At 27.2% G+C, this 16,447-nt stretch overlaps 1 protein-coding gene across 1 annotated transcript in view; it reads left to right on the forward strand.

Annotated features, from left to right (window-relative positions):
• The window catches only part of LOC122507376, a 51,092-nt gene extending 34,645 nt beyond the window's left edge, over window positions 1-16,447 (forward strand). Inside the window, exon 3 of the mRNA XM_043620046.1 lies at window positions 16,253-16,447. Within this exon, the coding sequence (XP_043475981.1) occupies window positions 16,253-16,294 (42 nt within the window). The 3' untranslated portion in view covers window positions 16,295-16,447. The remainder of the gene's footprint in view (window positions 1-16,252) is intronic.

Raw genomic sequence — 16,447 nt, forward strand, 5'->3', positions numbered from 1 at the left:
CAAAACCCAGAGTGAAAATTTAATCAATCAAGCTCCTCATGGTGAAAGGATTGTTTAAATTTTTGTTTCAGAGTTTAGTGGCAGATTCGGATGCCGGAAATTAAACTTCAGGATATTGTCAGGGTATATAACCGCTCTTGTTCTGGTCGACCCACCAAAATTCACTTCCTTGTTTTTATCTGGACCACTTTTCAAATCTACAGAAACAACTTTCCCCACAACACTATTTCTGTTTAAGCAAAATATAAGATCAATATTTATATATGCCAATCCCGAGCTGATCCACTTCATCCTAGTAGATGACTAGAACAGCAAGTTTAATTCCTCGCCTAATGGGTCCTAAGACCAACAGTTTCTTGATTTTTGAAAGCCTCTTGTAACTTCTGCTGCACCTCTTCTTCCTGGGTTAGGCAATCCAAATCGCGGATTTCGAGAGTGACTCTTCGATCCATAAATCTTGCTATTAGCTACATATGCTTCCAACTGTATTGGTCATCTTGGCGATGAAAGTCTGACCCCTACAACGCAGGTGCAGCTGACGTTTGATATTACTTCCCTACAAAGTTTGCTTAGTACATCAATGTACGTTTTGCTTGAGGCTACTCTTAAAATTAGCTTTATACCGCTCGTCGAATTCTCTTTCCTCTTCTGCTTCGATGCATCAATTGCTTTAACAATCTCTTTCTTTCGAGGTGCTTCCTCTTGCTTCACTTCGCATTTTTCGCGTTCTTCGTTGATAGCCTCCGTATCTAACTCTAAAGGCACCAGACTGTTAATGCTGCCCCTGACACACACTAGACGTAATTCTTCTACTTCTTCTCTTTCTGTGATAATCTTTAGATCTATTCTTTTCACGACTTCCTGTGGCATTACCAGAAATTGAGTGTCCCAACAATCCACGAACCCTTGAGAATCAGTAAAATGACCGGCAAAATCAGTAAAAAGTTCAAAACGGAAAATTTAATGTGGCGGAATTTTTAAACAAATTATCAAAATATTTTTTAATTTCATTAAAATTTAGTCAGAAATGTTACTCGGGGGGTTTTGGGGTCGTTGATTACAAATCTGTTGTTAGATTTTAAAAATTTTAAATGGCGGAAGAGATTTTTGAAAATTGCTTGAATTTGCTATAAAATTGTTACTCGGGGGTATTTGGAGTCACTGATTATGAATCAAATGTCGTACTTAAAAAATTTTTCAAAATTCAAAAATGGCGGATCCATAATATGGAGGACAAGATTTTCCAAAATTTCTTGAATTTGCTTTAAAATTGTTATTCGGGGGTTTTAGGGGTCAATAATTATGATTCAGATGTCAGATTTTTAAAATTGTCAAAATGGAAAATAGCGGATCCAATATGGCGGACGAGATTTTCAAAAATTGTTGCTCAGGGGTTTTCGGGTCCGCTGATTATGAGTAAGATGTTAGTTTTTAAAAATTCAAAATTGCTTCCTGCAATTGTAATTTAAAATTCTATCCATAATTAAGGATCTCTAAAACTTTAGTATTAGAACCGACATTTTTAATTTTTAAAAACTGAAATTGGATTCGTAATATAATCAGCGATCTCAAAAACCCCCGAGTAGCAGTTTTGAAGCAAAGCGAAGCAATTAAATAAAACGACCGCCATATTAAATTTTATAAATTTGGAAAATCTGTCATCAAATTTGTAATCAGCGACCCCGAAAACTCGAAATAGCAATTTCGAAGCAATTTTTTAAAATTTAGTTAACCATATTTTATCCGCCGTTTTAAATTTTGAAAATTTTGAAAATCTTATCGAAATTCTAATTACAAATAATAAAGAATAATCCAAATGCTGCAAAAATATATTCACCCTTCGACCTTAAAAAAATTCTGATTTAAATAACGTTACTGTTATCTCACTTTTTTTTGTAAAACTATGAATTTTAAAAAATCATATTTCATAAGACATACAGTATTTATGGTCCTCTATTTCTTCATGTAGATTTATCTTTGTCCATGACCAACGATGCACATCGATAGCGATGTCAATGTTTCGGTGAGTCGTCGAAAATCAACCCAGATTGACCATCAACAAAGAAATCTTCTACTGTCACGAACGAGGATTAAATTCGACAAAGACAGATCTTGATGGATGAGTTGGAAGGGCAGCAATGACCAGCAAAATACTACTGTTTTTCAGCAATTGTTTATTTGTCAAACGTGGACCCTAATCTTAACGACACAAATAAATCTTCTAATCAATAAACAAACTAATTATTCACATGTTCCAGATAGCAAAAAACTTTACATACAATATTACAGACTTATCTGAAAATTTTATAAATTATAATTATGTTATATTAATTTTAATAAAAATGTATATTAATTTTTAATACTGATATTGCATATTTGTTTCATATACAATTTATTAAAAATTGAGATTTTTCTAAAATTTGCTAACTTACAAACCCCATGCCAAAATTAAAATATCCTTTAATCCATTGATAAATATGAAATAGAAATGCAAAAAACTGAAAAGGTGAAAGGGTTAATTAATCTTAATTTAATGGCTGGACATTAAAATAGCTAAGATAGCAAGGATTCAGCTAGTTTAATTAGATTGATACATAATTTTAAGAAGTGACAAATGACAAGAGGGATGTAGGAAAGTTATGAAATCGAAACTCCCTTAATAATAATAAATTTATATTGACTTTGATCAATTTATCTTTAGAATTAGATAAAATAATTCTTTATGAAGTGTTTTAAAATAAAGTATCAGTTAATGGTTAAAGAACTCGAAGCACAGGGTCTAAATTTCGACGCAGCTAAAAATCAATAGAATCCGTTATATTTGAAAGACGATTATATCAATATAGTAGTTTTGTGCATTCATCATAAAAAGAGTTTAAGCAATCTTCTGCTCTTGTGTATCATAGAAAAATTTTTTTACGACCTATCGTCTTATTTTTGTTGAGTGCGAGAGATGTGTATTGTAGCTAGGATCCCCAACTGAATTTGCAGGTGTTCCACCTTATTTCCCTTATAAAAGAACAAACCTGAACAAGCATGCTACGATGAGAAACGGTTACACCATGATTTTTTCTCTCAGCAAGCATTACGTTATTTAGGGGACTGACAGAGGGGGAACTTTTCGATGTATGAGAATCACACAGGTGCATGGTTTTCTAAGAATAGAATCCTCAAGCAACGCTTGGCTGTTGCATGTATTAAACGAATGGCGTTGGTGGCGATATTAAAACACAATATCCCATTCAACGACCGTAGGGTGTGGGTCGTACTAGAAGGCGATGACACTGCTTGAATGCACGTGCATGGGAATTCGATAAGTGTACCCACTCCGGTGTCAGATCAGATGGGTCATGAAATCTTAGTGGCTAAAAAGTGAACTTCACTTATACGTATTATACATATGTGTGCTTGTGTATTTCACTATGAATCATCAAGGTAGGGAGAGATTATATCCAAGAGACTGAGAAATGGAAGTAATTTATTTTAAGCCGAAAATTGCTAGACAATAAATCAAAATTTATTACAGCTTATTTTCATGTATTTATCTACCCTAATTTTTTTTATTTTTTTTATTTTTTTTATTGTATCATTTTCTCACAGTTTGATAATTTATAACTAAATATATAAAAATTTAATTTAATATATATCAGTCTAACAAATGTATATCAGCTAAAGCATCCAGATATTCAGGATATCTTGTTGACTTGTGGATATTACTCGGGGGTTTTTGAGGTAGCTGATTACGAATTTGAAGTCACTTTCCAAAAATCCAAAATGGCGGATCCAATATGGCGGACATTTTTAAAAATTTGGTTGGATTCACTTAAAATTTATCACTCTGGGGTTTTTGGGGTCGCTGTTAACGAATCTGAAGTCACTTTTTAGAAATTCAAAATGGCGGATCCAATATGGCGGACGAATTTTTTTTTTATTTGATTAGATTCGTTGAATACTTATTTTTCAGAGGCCTTCTGAAAATTTACTTTAGATTTGTAAACATCGACCCGAAAAACCCCAGTGTAATAATTTTTAAGGAATCACATCAAATTAAAAATTTTTTCTCGCCCTATTGAATTCGACATTTTGAATTTTTAAAAAGTGACATCGGATTCGTAATCAGCGACCCTAGAAATTCCCGAATAACAAGTTTTAAGTGAATCTGATAAAATTTCAAAATTTGGAAACAAACTATTCATTTTGTTTGTTATAGCATTTAGGTATTTATTTATAACGCTATATTAGGGAAAAGAAAAAAATATATATATAAATATAAATAAATAATTTTAATAATATTACATTTTAATAACTTAAAAAATAATATTACAATATAGATGTGTAACGTGCCAAAAAAAGTGGATAAAGCGGGAAAAAATTAATTAACTAGAGTAGTTAAGGAATCGACCACAAGTCAATTAATGATATTATCGGGAAACATAAATCAAATAAAATAAAGCGTCTGTAAGATATACTGGTAACCTCATTTTGTGATGAAGGGGAGAAGGGGACTTGAACTATCCACCATGAAGTGTTAAATTTTAGTGTGTGTGTCGACAAGGGAGGCTATTGAGTTTGCTAGCTTTTGTAAAGTATACAAGAAATATTGAATACAATATATTATTTTCTTTGAATTAGTCTTCAATATTTTTTAACAAATTCAGGTGACAATTCTATACCCATTGACTCTTTACTTCTTAAAAGCAATTGAAGGCTTTGAGTTAAAAATTACAACAAATGAAATTTAAATATAATTTTCAAATTATAAAAAATTAAAAATAATTTTTTTTAACATTAAATATAAAAGAGAGTTGAGAGACTGAAAGTAAAAGTGGTTTATTCTAGCAACGGGAGAGTAATTAAGATAAGTGATTTGGGAGGAAAAAAAGGGTTAAAATGATTGATGAATTTATCGACAAGTTTATTAATACTAATGATTACTTATTTACTTTTGCTCCTTATTAACCATCTGTTGATCAGTTATGATTCAAAAGTAAAAAAGTAACTTATTTTTTATAAATAAACAATTTAACTGAAATTAAGTAGTTTTAAGTTGTTAAATTTTTCTCCTCGAGAAAGTGTAACGCTACAAGAGGTTTTTTTAAACGAAAAAAACGAGTGTTGTCATACTATACCTTATAAAAATATTCATAGACGACGTGCACACGCATTACATTGTGTGAATCATATGTTTATCAAAACTAGAAAACTTGACTCATACATAATTTCATTGTAAGGTCTCATCCTATAGAAAATTGGAGGGTACGATTTCAAAAGGCGACAAAAGATAAAATCGCAATTTTACAAGAGAGAGTAGTGGAGAGTATTCTATTGCATTCAAATGTTGGAATTGTTTGCAATCAAAATTTTTTATGAATCTTTTTAATACTTGAGGAAATCAAAAAATATATATTTATGGATGAATTTCTAGAACTAAACATTTCATTTATGTCTTTGCCATAGTTTTTTCTTAAAGCAATATAATAAATACAAATTTTAAAACACCCTCTATTTTCAGAGCTTAAACCATACGTTCCCCTTCAAATCAATTTTTATGGATGAACGTTATGTATTTCATTTACTTATTTCCGTACTTTTTTTTATTATTTTTTTTATTCAGAGATAGATAACAATGTCCTTAGCCCTTATAAGACGAAGATATTTAGAAGCAATTGGATTTTGTTAAAACTTGTTACTCAGGGGTTTTTGGGGTCGCTGATTACGAATCTGAAGTCAAATATACATAAACTTGAAAATTCAAAATGGCGGATCCAATATGGCGGACACTTTTTTCAAAATTGCTCAAATTTGCATAAAACTTGTTACTCGGGGGTTTTCGGGGTCGCTGATTACGAATATGAAGTCAGATTTTCAAAATTCAAAATGTTGACCCCAAATAACAAGTTCACCATTTTGGATTTTAAAAATTTTGAAAATCTGACTTTAGATTCGTAATCAGTGACTTCGAACCAAGAAATAAATTTGTCCGTATGTAGTATCCGACTGAGAAGTGGACGCAATTTATCATCTTCTAAAAGTCGAATATTCAAATTGAAAGTTCCAAATATATTTTTTAAAAAAATTAATAATTTCGATTTTTAGAAAATTTATTCTATTTTGTAATCATAATAATATTACGAGTTGAAACTCTGAAGTAGCCGAGAATAAGATTATCGGTTTTGTATTCGTCATATCCGATAACAGTAAGTCTTATGTTTTCCTACAACTAAGCCAAAGTGATTGTTCCACCCTTCACTAACATTTGCTCTTTAGATGACGCTCAATGTGGCTTAAAATTGATTCTGTAAATGCATAATACAATAGCAAAGTAACACAGAAATACGATTGAATGGCTATATTATAATAACTTTACATAACTCTTCACAGAAATCAACTACTGACTTGGTACTGACACAATACTAACTACCCATGTGGGAGTACTTCATACAATACTGTTAGCTAGTATTAAGTCAACACTGACTCGAAATGATGTGCAGTAACAATTTTATACTGTGTATAGACATCAGTTCTTGTGAGGGAACAATATATTAACCAAACTAGCAACCATTTTACTTTTATAAATTAAATTAGTAATTTTATAATAATAGAATTTAAAAATTTTTAATTCAAATTTTTTTTCATAAAAATAAAGTAAAAATTAAAATATAATTTCAATAGTATTATAACCATAACAATTGGAAATTATAATAATCAGAAAATATATTTTTAGATAGGGAATTCAGGGAAAAGTCAGGGAATGTTATTAAAAGTACTGGACAAAAATAAATTTACAGAATTCTTAAGGAAATTCTGAATTTTTGTGACTTTTTTGTTTGCTTCATAAACTATGACATTATGTATCACGAATTCTAGTACAAAACCTACAAATTTTTCTTCATATAGAATTTTAGTTAAAAGCATAATTATTGTCAAAATTTTAATTATCTTTATAAATAATAAAATTCTTCTCTGAATTTCAATTATTTTCAAAAATTTTAACAAAAATTCTTGGCAAAATTTTATTATTTTCAAAAATAATAAAATACTTCTTTAAAATTCAAATATTTTCAAAAAGTTTAATAAAATTCTTGTCAAAATTTCAATTATTTTCCAAAGTAATAAAATTCTTCGCAGAAATTCAATTATTATCAAAAATTTTAACGAAAATTCTTGGCAAAATTTTCATTTTTTCAAAAATAATAAAATCCTTTTTTGAAATTTAAATATTTCCAAAAATTTTAATAAAATTCTTGTGAAAGTATCAATTATTTTCCAAAGTAATAAAATTTTATCTTCTCTGAAATTCAATTATTTTAAAAAATTTTAATAAAATTCTTGTCAAAATTTCAATTATTTTCAAAAGTAATAAAATTCTTTGTAGAAATTCAATTACGTTAAAAATTTTCTAATAAAATTCTTTGCAAAATTTAAATTATTTTCAAAAATAATAAAAATTTTAAAATTCAAATATTTTCAAAATTTTTTTTAAAATTCTTGTGAAAATTTCAATTATTTTCCAAAGTAATAAAATTTTTCGCAGAAATTCTATTATTATAAAAAATTTTAACAAAAATTCTTGGAAAAATTTCCATTATTTTCAAAAATAATAAAATCCTTTTTTAATATTCAAATATTTCAAAAAATTTTAATAAAATTCTTGTGAAAATATCAATTATTTTCCAAAGTAATAAAATTTTATCTTCTCTGAAATTCAATTATTTTTAAAAATTTTAATAAAATTCTTGTCAAAATTTCAATTATTTTCAAAAGTAATAAAATTCTTTGTAGAAATTCAATTACGTTAAAAATTTTCTAATAAAATTCTTTGCAAAATTTCCATTATTTTCAAAAATAATAAAAATTTCAAAATTCAAATATTTTCAAAATTTTTTTTTAAATTCTTGTGAAAATTTCAATTATTTTCCAAAGTAATAAAATTTTTCGCAGAAATTCTATTATTATAAAAATTTTTAACAAAAATTCTTGGAAAAATTTCCATTATTTTCAAAAATAATAAAATCCTTCTTTGAAATTCAAATATTTCCAAAAATTTTAATAAAATTCTTGTCAAAATTTTAATTATTTTCAAAAGTAATAAAATTCTTCGCAGAAATTCAATTACGTTCAAAATTCTTTTAAAATTATTGTCAAAATTTTAATTATTGTCAAAAATTTTCATATTTAATTCTTCAATAAATTTTTTACTTTTGTAGTTAAATAATTGAATTTTTGTAGAATTTTCTAAAATTTGTTATAAAAAAGCATATAATAAACAAAATGGATAGGTATATTTCTTTTATTTGTTAATCATAATTTTTTTAAAATTTTCTAATTTTAAATATTATTTTTTTTACAAGTCATGAAAAAATACCTGCTTATTTTCGATTTGTCAAACAATATTTTTTAAGAAAAAAAAAACAAAAGCAAACACATAAACTAACTTCAAAGTGTGGCGACAAACAGAAAAAATAAAAGAATAAAATATGAAAAGTGTTATAGTTAATTGTACATACATGAAAAAATGAAATTTCATGTTTAGAGGAAAAGACTTATTAAAACAATTTTTTGGAGCTTTTGATGTCAAAATCATTGAACTAATGTCTAATAAATAAATTTATCAATTAATGTAAGTAATTAATTATTAATCATTAATTATATTTATCAGGAAACAAATTCAATAATAATAAACAAATTTATAACGTCGCTGTTTGACTTAATAAAATACAGAAAATAAAATATTTTTTGTAATTTTTACCTTTCGAGGATCAAATTTGTTTCCTCTCAATATATAAAAATTTGTAAGGGAGTTTTCTGCCTTTTTTGAATATTAATTATATTTATTTAATTAAAATCATTCAATTTAGTACATCAGAATAGCTTTTCAAAAATATATCTATAGACAAACTTACATCTACTAAATCACTGCTCTCTTCTCGCATTGTAAAATTACTTTACAAAAATCTATTTATTTATTATTTTTTAAACAGATATTTTTATTTAAAATTTTTTTTTTGTGTATATGTAGCAAGTAAAAGGTTTTATGAAATTTCGACTTAACATAATCAAGCATTATTTACAATCTAATACTTCTTTTGACTCCCCAGCTATAAAGCGGCTTTTACATATAGTTTTAAAACTAACGATGTACCTTATAATCCGCGGTTAGTATGCAAGGACACACACATTATGATTCATGCATCTTCATTTCAGATTTAAGGCTATTATAGCCACCTTTTACTCTCTCTAAAAATCATCTTCCTTACACTCGTCTAGTTTGATTATTTGCTGTCATCTAGAAATAATTATCATCCACTTTAATTTTAAATCTAAGTCAGCATCGTCATAAATATATATTATTCATTTTAACGAGAGTAATGAAATGGCAGTTTTAAGAATTTTATCATAAGAACTAAAGTTAGATCGTATAGTCATTTAGGATAAAATATCAACGATATCCATCTAGAAAGCACATGACTAATAGTACTAACTGACTACTGCACTTCGGATAAGACTTTTAGAGAACATTAGCGCCTTCGTCGACTGCTTAGCTGTCGAGTACCTTTCTTTACATATTTTCATTCAACGTGTCAATTTTATTAAAAAATATATTATGTAATTCAATTATGTAATTCTACTTTTTCCACGTTGTTTTCCTTAAGTTTATTCAGATTATTATATTTCAAATAAAGTTATTGTGGACTAATTTCCTACGCCGTCAAGGTAGATTAAACGTTTTTAAAAGTTATGAACAAAAAAAGTTTTTAAAAAAATTGAAAAATGCAATATGATATATTTCTATCTTAATAAATTAGCTAAAAATACATTTATTTGATGTCCTGATTTGGTCCTCAACCCTTTCTTGCCGCAGTTTTTATATAGGTAAAACAACAAACATTCGCACCACGGGCGTAAAGGTGAAAGCAACTCCAGCGAGATTAGAAAAAACGTCGCGTCGACGACCTGTTTTCCCCCCTAGTCTTCATCTTAGGTGTTTCAAGTCCCTTTGGGGCTTTGAATTCTCGCCTTTCTCGTTAGGCACCTATTTTTCGCCCCTAATACCTACTAAAATAACTAATAAATACTTGATAAAAAAAAGAACTTTTTAAAATTTTTTGGTAGGGTAAGGGGCCTTAAGGTAGTCATCGAAGGGGAATTTTTGTATATTTTTCAGAATTTTTTTTTTGCAACACAAAGATAACAATTGGTTTAGTAAATTTTGAGTTATAGTAAAATCGTGGCTAATTTGTCGCTTTATCAATTAGTAAAGAAAACTAATTAATAGTAACACTAATTTACTAACCTAATTACTAATTAACTTACTAACTTAGTTACTTATTTTAGTTATTAACTAACTTACTAACATACTAACTAACTTAATATCTAACTTACTAACTAACCTTCTAACTATCTTACAAACCAAATGACTAATTAGCTTACTGACTAACTTACTAATTAGGGAGCGTTCACAAATGATATCACGCAATTTGTTGAGATTTTAAACCCCCTTCCCCCCTGTCACGCAATTTCATGCAATTTTATATGTGAAAAAAACATTGTGTCACGTTTAGTAGAGACCCCCCCTTACCACAAAAAACGTGACATCATTTATGAACGCTCCCTTATCTAACTTAGTTACTAGCTAACAAACTAGTTAACTTAATTACAAATTAACTAACTAACTAGTTAACTTAGTTACCAACTAACTAACAAACTTAGTTCCTAACTACCTTACCTTAAAACTTACTAACTAATTTACTAACTAACTTATTAACTAATATACTAACTAACTTACAAACTAACTAGCTTACTAACTTAAGGGGTAACACTACCCTAGAGTCAGAAAAAGAGACCTATATCTTTGATGATTTGTTTTGAGAAAATGGAAACTAGAATAGGATTTCTTTTTGGAGGGTTTATTAAATACATATTGAAAAGTAGAAAAAAAATTTTTATTAAAAATTTTATAACAAAATGGCGGCGGTAAATTGCATAGGAAAAATCGACTATTTTTTTCTTTACCAAAACGGCCGGAAAAGTTTCTTGAAAAGTTTAAGTCCTGGAACAGAAAACAAAGAAATTTTATAATCTATATAATATAAACTTGAAAAGTACATAGGAGTTTTTTTTTTATATCAATTTTTGTAGAAATGGTGCTCTTTTTTAGTAAAATAATCAATTTTTCGACAAAAAATAAAAAGTAAATTGTTTATAAAAATTAAAGTTTACATCCAATTAAAAAAATCCTATGTAATTTTCAAGTTTATATTATATAGATTATAAAATTTCTTTGTTTTGTATTTCAGGACTTCAACTGTTCAAGAAACCTTTCCGGCCGTAAAAAAATAGTCGATTTTTACTATGAAATTTACCGCCGCCATTTTGTTATAAAATTTTTAATAAAAATTTTCTTTCTACTCTTCAATATGTATTTAATAAACCCTCCAAAAAGAAATCCTATTCTAGTTTCCATTTTCTCAAAACAAATCATCAAAGATATAGGTCTCTTTTTCTGACTCTAGGGTAGTGTTAGCCCTTAACGACAAACTTACTTACTTAACTTAGTTATTAACTATCTTACTAAATTACTAACTAACTTAATAACTAATCTACTAACTAACTTACAAACTACCTAACAAACTTAATTATTAATTAACTTTCTGACTAACTTACTTACTAACTAACTAACTAGTTAACTTAGTTACGAACTAACTTACCAAATAAATAACTTACTTACTACCTTACTAAGTTAGTTAGTAAATTGGTTAGTAAGTTAGTTAGTAAGTTAGGTATTAAGTTTGTAAGTTAGTTAGCTAATTGATTGAATTTTTATGTTAAAAATATTATTTTGAACAAATTTTAAGCTCTAATTGTTATAGTTACGAGTTTTTTTTGACATTTTTACACAAAGCTGAATACTTGTTTAAAGAAACATTTTTGTTATAAAATTTTTATTTTTTACAACATAATAGAAGTAATCTACATTATTATAAACATTTTCCAGAAACTTTGATAAATAAATTTTTAAAACTATTTTTAAACCGGACACGGGAAAAGTAAGTGTTCCAAAACTGTGTATAGTCATAATGGTTTAAATGCCCTTAAGGGATATTTAATGAGAGTATTTTAAACCCGGATACATAGAGTTTAACTACCTTCTTTTGCACTTTTCATTTTGTAAAAAAACAATGCTTGCCCATACTCTCTATATTTGAATCAGCGATGAGTATACCACTGATTTCAATTAGCGTATATTCGCTGAGAGATTAGTGAAATTTCAATAATTTGTCAGCATGTATATAACATGTATTATATAGCATCTACCATGATTAACTATTACGAAATTAAAGATGTTTTAAAAATAGAAATTTTTAAAACTTGGAATACATTATGTAACCTATTAACTATATCATAATAATCTGGCCCCTTTAAGGACCAAATGCACACAAAATTTTACCTGAACTTTGGCAGAAATTTTTAGCATGAAAACGGAATGATAAAAATTTTGCAATATACATTTCTTAAACTTCAGAAACCGCTCTTTCGAATGCTATAATAAATAATATTGCAAGTCCATTAATAAACCATTTACATTATAGTTTTTTAATAAAAAAAAGAATTTTTAAAAATTTTTCCTTAGAAATCAAATTTTTTTTTAATTATTTATGGTGAAGGAATACGTCTCAAAGAAATATAAATATCGCGTCAAAAATTTCCAAACTAAAATATAGTAACATAAAAATTAAAAAAAAAACAAAATGTCGGGTTAAAAATGGCGTTCAAAGTTGACTTTTTAATAAATAATATACAGCAACTGCACATTTTTTAAAAACTTAATAGATTCACATAAAACTGCGGTTACTTGGGAGTTTTTGAGATCGCTGATTACGAATATGATGGTAGTTTTTAAAAATACAAAATGGCGGATCCAATATGGCGGACTTTTTTTCAAAAACTGGTTATTAGGGGGCTTTTGGGGTCGCTGATTACGAATCTAATATTAGTTTTAAAAACTAAAAATTTCGGAACATATAAATTATTTTGATTAATAATTACAGCAATATAAATCGTGTTTTTGTTTTCAAATATTTCTTAAAAAATAAAATAGTAATATTGATATTGATATTAATAGTAATACCAATTATAACATTTTTTGTTGTTATTATTATTATTATTATTATTATTATTAATAATAATATTAGATTAATTTAAAAGAAATTTTAAAATTAAATCAACATTTCAAATAACCCGTTAAAATATAGTTTCCAAGAGTGTCAATAGATGGAACCGTTTTTTACAAGAGACGTGAATCATATTCGTAATGGGCTACCTAAAAAATTCCCGAATAACCAGTTTTAAGTGAATCCAATGAAGCTATGAAAAAAGTGTCCGCCATATTAGATCCGCCATTTTGAATTTTTGAAAACTACCATTTCGTTCTTTTTATTTTTATGCTACTATATTTTACGTTGGACATTTTTGACGCGATATTTATACCTTAAAGACGTATTCCTTTCGCCATAAATAATAAAAAACTTTTGATTCCTAAAGAAAAATCTTAAAAAAATCGTGTTTTTTAATAAATAATTGTATATAATTTGTTTATTTATGAATTTTCCATATTGCTTCCTCATAAAGGAAGCTTTGTATTAGCAAAATTTTGGATTGTCATTTTTTGACATATTTATAAATTTTTTTTTATTATGCCTAATACTTTAGTACTTTATATATGCACAGGAACTCCCCGTATAAATGTTCTAAATAAATAAAAAAAAATTTCGACGTATTTTGAACTCCGAAGTCCAAAAAACGGATTTTAAAAATTTGTCCCGATGTGTGTGTGTCTGTGTGTGTGTGTACTAACATTACATTTGCCTCAATATCTCAGAACGAGAAAGAGCTAAAGGCCTCAATTTTTTTTTAAATTGTAGGTCTCCCCGGGGGACATAAAATGAGAGTATTTTCAGCCCGATTCATGAAGTTCAACTATTTTTTTTTTGCATTTTTCATTTTGTAAAAAAACGTTTTTTGGACATAACTTAAAAAAATGTTAGAACACTTATAAATGTTTTTCTTTAGTTTTGTAGAGTTTTTTCACAGGCATCTTTTGAGCCCTAATTGAAAATTTTTCGTCTATATTAACCGGAGATATTAAACTTTAAAAAATCAAAAATTTTAGAAAATAAGACTTTTTTGAAAATTTTGTTAAAAAATGTAAAAGTTTAGTTTTGTTTTGTATTTAGTTTTGTAGAGTTTTTTTAGACGCATCTTTTGAGCCCCAATTGAACATTTTTCGTCTATATTAACCGAAGATATTAAACTTTTAAAAATCTAAAATTTTGAAAAATAAGACTTTTATAAAATTTTTTTAAATTATGTAAAAGTAACTTCAAAAAATTATTACCAACTTTTGAAGAGCATTAAAAAACGCTTCGTTTGACCTATTTTTGAACCTGATTCGGGCAGAAATTATGAAATTATTGGTATTTGAAAAATCAAGAATTGTGGAAAATATTATTTTTTCAACATTCTTGTTTATTAATTTATGTGTAATTATTAAACTATTATTACCATCTTATAGAATATATAAAAACTCATTTTTTTGACCAAGATTTAATGATTTTTAACCCTTTTATAAAAAGTAATTCTTATATTTCAATTATTATTATTTCTATGAGGAAGCAAAGTGTTCATGAAATGAACACCAAAATTATAAAAATGTACAACTTGGCAGCGGTTTTTTTTATTGCAGCATTCGAAAGAGCGGTTCCTGAGCTGAAATGTATATTGCAAATTATCATTACGTTTTCATGCTAAAAATTTCTGACAAAATTAAGGTAAAATTTTTTTACAAGTGGTCCTTAAAGGGTTAAATGTAGCTGTTGGTTTTTTTAATTTGACCCGATTTCATTATAATAATATTTTGACTAATATAAGTTTCTTCATGCTGCGCTCAGTTTATTTAGTTCACTTAATGACAAACAGGGTGAGCAAACATCATCTCTTGTTGGTTACAAGATATCTCATGAATTATAAGTTATAAGAAGGCAGGTTTGTCATATCCTTTCAAACAAATTTTTTCTGCCCGTCGACTTTTTTATATTTAAATATAAACAAAATTTTATTTTTCAAACAAAATATCATAATTGTGATATTCGTTTTATAATAATCGTTTTTAAACCAATGTTTTAGCGAATCGAAAACTATTATAAAAATTACTTGCTGCAATGCGATGTCAGACAAGGAGCGGTCCATATATATTACGACGTAACGGTAAAATTTTGAAAATGTTGACGAAATGATACATACATTAGAGGCATTTTTTGCCTATTGTGACAAATAGCTTGACCCCTTCCTTCGCCCATTAAGCATTACAGAATATACGGATGATCCTCAAATAATAAATGAATAAATTTTACAGTCCGTACAATATTGTATTTAATATATTTTCAGTTATTTGAAAAAGGCATATTTTTGTACATATATGCAAAGGATAAAAATTGTTATTAAGCTTGTAAGAAAATACTACGCAGCTTAAAATTCTGCAAACAAGTAATATATTTAATTTACATCTTTCTCTAAATGTATTTTCTTTTTCACTCACACTCTTTCTTTTCGCTTACTCGATATAATGATAGAGATATAGTGAATTATCGTATGGTGCAGTGGTCAGGGGATGCAGGGACAAGAGGAGAGTAGGGAAAACGTGTTCCAGACAGCACGAGTCTGTACGTTCTCAGTCAAAAGTTTCAACCATAACATTATATATCTGTGTTCGATGCAAGATCCTATATAAACATTTTTAGCGTCATAGTTTAATAATTTACAGTTATTTAACTTTGCATATTAAGCTGATTCAATTATATTATATTATGTTAATTTAATATTTTTGGAAGCCATAAAATTATATAAATAAAAGATGTTTTAGTTTTTTATTTATATTATATTATACCCATATTTTAAAAAATTTAAATAAAGATTGTTTTCTACAAAATAGTCAACTAATTGACATTAATTATTTACGTACTCATTACATAAGTTTTTTTAATTACAATTATACCAATATTTGAGATTTTTAGTTATTATCGGAGTTTTCATATAAAGATAAGCATTAAAAAAGGATTTTTGTTACTGTATTTTTTTTCAGATAAATTTGTTTACTATTTACAAAAAATAAGACTAAAAATTACTGACATATTTATAATTGCAATATTTATAATTGTAATTTATTATAGTCTAAAATAAATGGATTTAATTTAAGGTCAACTGTCCTGCATTGGCGAAGAGTGATAGGAAAACATGATATTGTATGCACTTTGCTTCTGATCAGGTCGTCATGCATACAAACAGAATTTTTTTTACGGAGAATAAGAGGAGAGAGAAGTTAGAAAAGCGTGTCTCAGCTGGCAAGAACGGGTATAGTCTATGCAACAAGTTTTTATCATAACATTCAGCA

Source organism: Leptopilina heterotoma, unplaced genomic scaffold, assembly GCF_015476425.1.
Source record: "Leptopilina heterotoma isolate Lh14 unplaced genomic scaffold, ASM1547642v1 Lhet_47, whole genome shotgun sequence".
NCBI classification, from domain to species: Eukaryota; Metazoa; Arthropoda; class Insecta; order Hymenoptera; family Figitidae; genus Leptopilina; species Leptopilina heterotoma.